The 3069-nt window shown below is 34.7% G+C and overlaps 1 protein-coding gene and 1 long non-coding RNA gene across 6 annotated transcripts in view; one reads left to right on the plus strand and one right to left on the minus strand.

Annotated features, from left to right (window-relative positions):
• Positions 1-3069, plus strand: part of LOC107704353 (tyrosine-protein kinase fynb-like) — an 84801-nt gene that overhangs the window by 61485 nt on the left and 20247 nt on the right. For all 5 annotated transcript variants that reach the window (XM_016507255.1, XM_016507257.1, XM_016507259.1 and 2 more), the window contains exon 4: positions 1172-1268. In XM_016507255.1, the coding sequence (XP_016362741.1) occupies positions 1172-1268 (97 nt within the window). The remainder of the gene's footprint in view (positions 1-1171; positions 1269-3069) is intronic.
• Positions 1-3069, minus strand: part of LOC107704354 (uncharacterized) — a 17583-nt gene that overhangs the window by 11356 nt on the left and 3158 nt on the right. The window lies entirely within an intron of this gene.

The following is a 3069-nucleotide window of genomic DNA, read 5'->3' on the forward strand; positions in this document are numbered from 1 at the left end:
CATACACTGCCAACACACATTTCAGTTCAAACAACTTGTAAAAGTGCATGTAGCATTATATGACCCCTTTAAAAAAAAAAGAAAACAACCAACTTTTTACTTATTTTTTAGAACTTTTTAGATATTTTGAATCGTCAGACTGCTAAGTGTTGGATGTGAGCCCGTTGAGGTTGTTTGTTTTACATTCCTGTCCTACTGAATATGTGCTTAATGACAGATTTTATGTTGGGGTTCTATCTGATGAGGGCTTTGGTTTGCTTGTGTCCCGTTACTCTGGGTCTAGTATGTCATGACCAAATTTCTCAAATAAGACCTTCGTTCATCTTCGGAACACAAGTTAAGATATTTTTGATGGAATCTGAGAGCTGTCTGACACTACATAGACAGCAACGCAACTGAAATGTTCTCAAGTCCAGAAACGTAGCAAGGAGATCTGTAAAATAATCCATGTGACATCAGTGATTCATCCGCAATTATACGAAGCTACGAGAATAAATTTTGTGCGCAAAAGAAAAAAAAAAAAGACTTTATTCAACAATTCGCGTGACGCAGCTGACACAGAACAGCATATGCTGTATACAGGGTGATGCGGAGGAGACGAATTGTTGAATAAAGTCGTTATTTTTTTTTCTTTTGCACACAAAAAGTATTCTCGTAGCTTCTTATAATTGCGGTTGAACCACTGATGTCACAGGGACTATTTTACAGATCTCCTTGTTACGTTTCTGGGCTTGGGAACATTTCAGTTGCGTTGCTGTCTATGCAGGGTCAGACAGCTCTCAGATTCCATCAAAAATATCTTAATTTGTGTTCCGAAGATGAACGAAGGTCTAGCAGGTTTGAAACGACATGAGGGTGAGTAATTAATGACAGAATTTTCATTTTTGGGTGAACTAACCTTTTAAGATACTTTTAAGACCAGAGTCCAGACATCCTATTTTGTGTATCGGTGTGCAGGTCTGTACTGTGGTGGATTGGTGGTCTTGAATCAGTTGAATCAGTCTTGACTCTTGAAATGGCTCCTGCAGGCCCTAATTGCAGGTCTTGAATGGCATTTGATCTGTCTGAAAGCCTCCGCAGACCAAAATGTTTTTTGTCCCTATCCAAGATAAAAGTATGCTTTAATTTATTCTTAATTCTCATGGTGCTGATGTCTCTCTCTCTCTCTCAGGCGTGACACTGTTTGTTGCTCTCTATGATTATGAGGCCCGGACAGAAGATGATCTCAGTTTCAGGAAGGGAGAGAAGTTTCAAATCATCAACAGCACGTAAGTCTAAGACTTGAAACATAAGCTATGTTCGAAATGGAATACTAGCTCACTACTTACTTAATCTTGTCCCTTTAATGCAAGTCAGTTCACGCAGACCAAAATGTTTTTTGTCCCCATCCAAGATAAAAGTATGCTTTAATTTATTCTTAATTCTCATGGTGCTGATGTCTCTCTCTCTCTCAGGCGTGACACTGTTTGTTGCTCTCTATGATTATGAGGCCCGGACAGAAGATGATCTCAGTTTCAGGAAGGGAGAGAAGTTTCAAATCATCAACAGCACGTAAGTCTAAGACTTGAAACATAAGCTATGTTCGAAATAGAATACTAGCTCACTACTTACTTAATCTTGTCCCTTTAATGCAAGTCAGTTCACTGAACAACCATGTTCCTAACACCCCCAGACAGGTATTTTCAGCCATGCAAGAACAGTTTCTATGTACTTGAATGGAGAAAAACAGAAATCTGAGTAACTATTTGAATAAATAGCATGAGAAGATCATATAATAACGTATGAATGAAACTGTGTGAATTCAAATAAATTAGACACCAATTTGGCAAAATGTAAAATAGTTATGAATTGCCATGAGAGAGTGTTGTTTAAATACAAATATTTTTTTTAGGCTGGTCCATCCAACACACATGCAATTTCTAGAATAAACAAACTAACTGTAAGGTGGGACTTTTATTCCTACAGCCAGCATATTGAGTGTTATAATTTCTTCCATTAATACATATGAGTGGATCGTCTCGAATGGTGTCCAGTTATCATGTTGGAAATAAATATTGTTCGATTAATTGGTGTCCAATCAAGTAATGAGTTGAGACCGAGATGTTAAAGGACACATATTATGTATTGTTAGATTGCATAGAAATATATAATGGTTTAAATTTATATTAAAAGACATAGTTGAACTTAAAAGTGATTTTTGACCCACCTAAAATAGGATTTAAGTACATCTTTATATGCATTTTTTTTTTATTATTCCTATTTTCTTTGAAATATGGTTAAAGTGTACTGTTGAGTGTCCTGACAAACATTGATGATAAACTAAAATTCTGTGTCATTTCTACTTAAACTTGTATCTCATACAAATATTTTTTTGCATTTGCAAGTTGCAATTTAGTACATTTTAAATATACATTTTAAACTTAAAATGTAACATCAAATAACACTACAATTAAAATTATAAGTAGGTCTTTTACATGCGCTTTAATATGTTAGTCAACACATCAAATAAGTATACTTCAATGCATTATAAATGATTATTTAAACAATTATTTAAAATGTACTCTAAAGTAAAACTTTTAATGTGACATTATTACTAAGTACACTTACGTGGCCTTTTGTTGCATTGTATTATCTGCATTTTATTTGAATAGAAACTTAAGATTTGAAGTCCACATTTAATACAATTAAGCACACTTTTTCACAAGGGTTGCATTTTTGTTTAAAGGCGATTCATACGGATTCATACCTGATTAAAACTACACGTAAAGCAGTTAAATGTGGTTCATAAATGTGTTTTAATCCTACCTCCTTCATTTCAAATTCTGAATCCTATACAGACTGTGCTGCAAGGTAGTAAGCAACTTAGAAAGTAGTAAGCCGGTATTCCATTTTGTACATTGGCAGAGTGTTTAACATTAGATCGCCCTCTACTGGTGCTAATATAACCTGCACTGCTCCCGACACCATGTCTTCTCAAGCTATGCTATTATTATAATAACTGTGTGTGTGTGTGTGTGTGTGTGTGTGTGTGTGTGTATATATATATATATATATATATATATATAATAT

Source organism: Sinocyclocheilus anshuiensis, unplaced genomic scaffold, assembly GCF_001515605.1.
Source record: "Sinocyclocheilus anshuiensis isolate Anshui unplaced genomic scaffold, SAMN03320099.WGS_v1.1 scaffold1898, whole genome shotgun sequence".
In the NCBI taxonomy this organism is placed as follows: Eukaryota; Metazoa; Chordata; class Actinopteri; order Cypriniformes; family Cyprinidae; genus Sinocyclocheilus; species Sinocyclocheilus anshuiensis.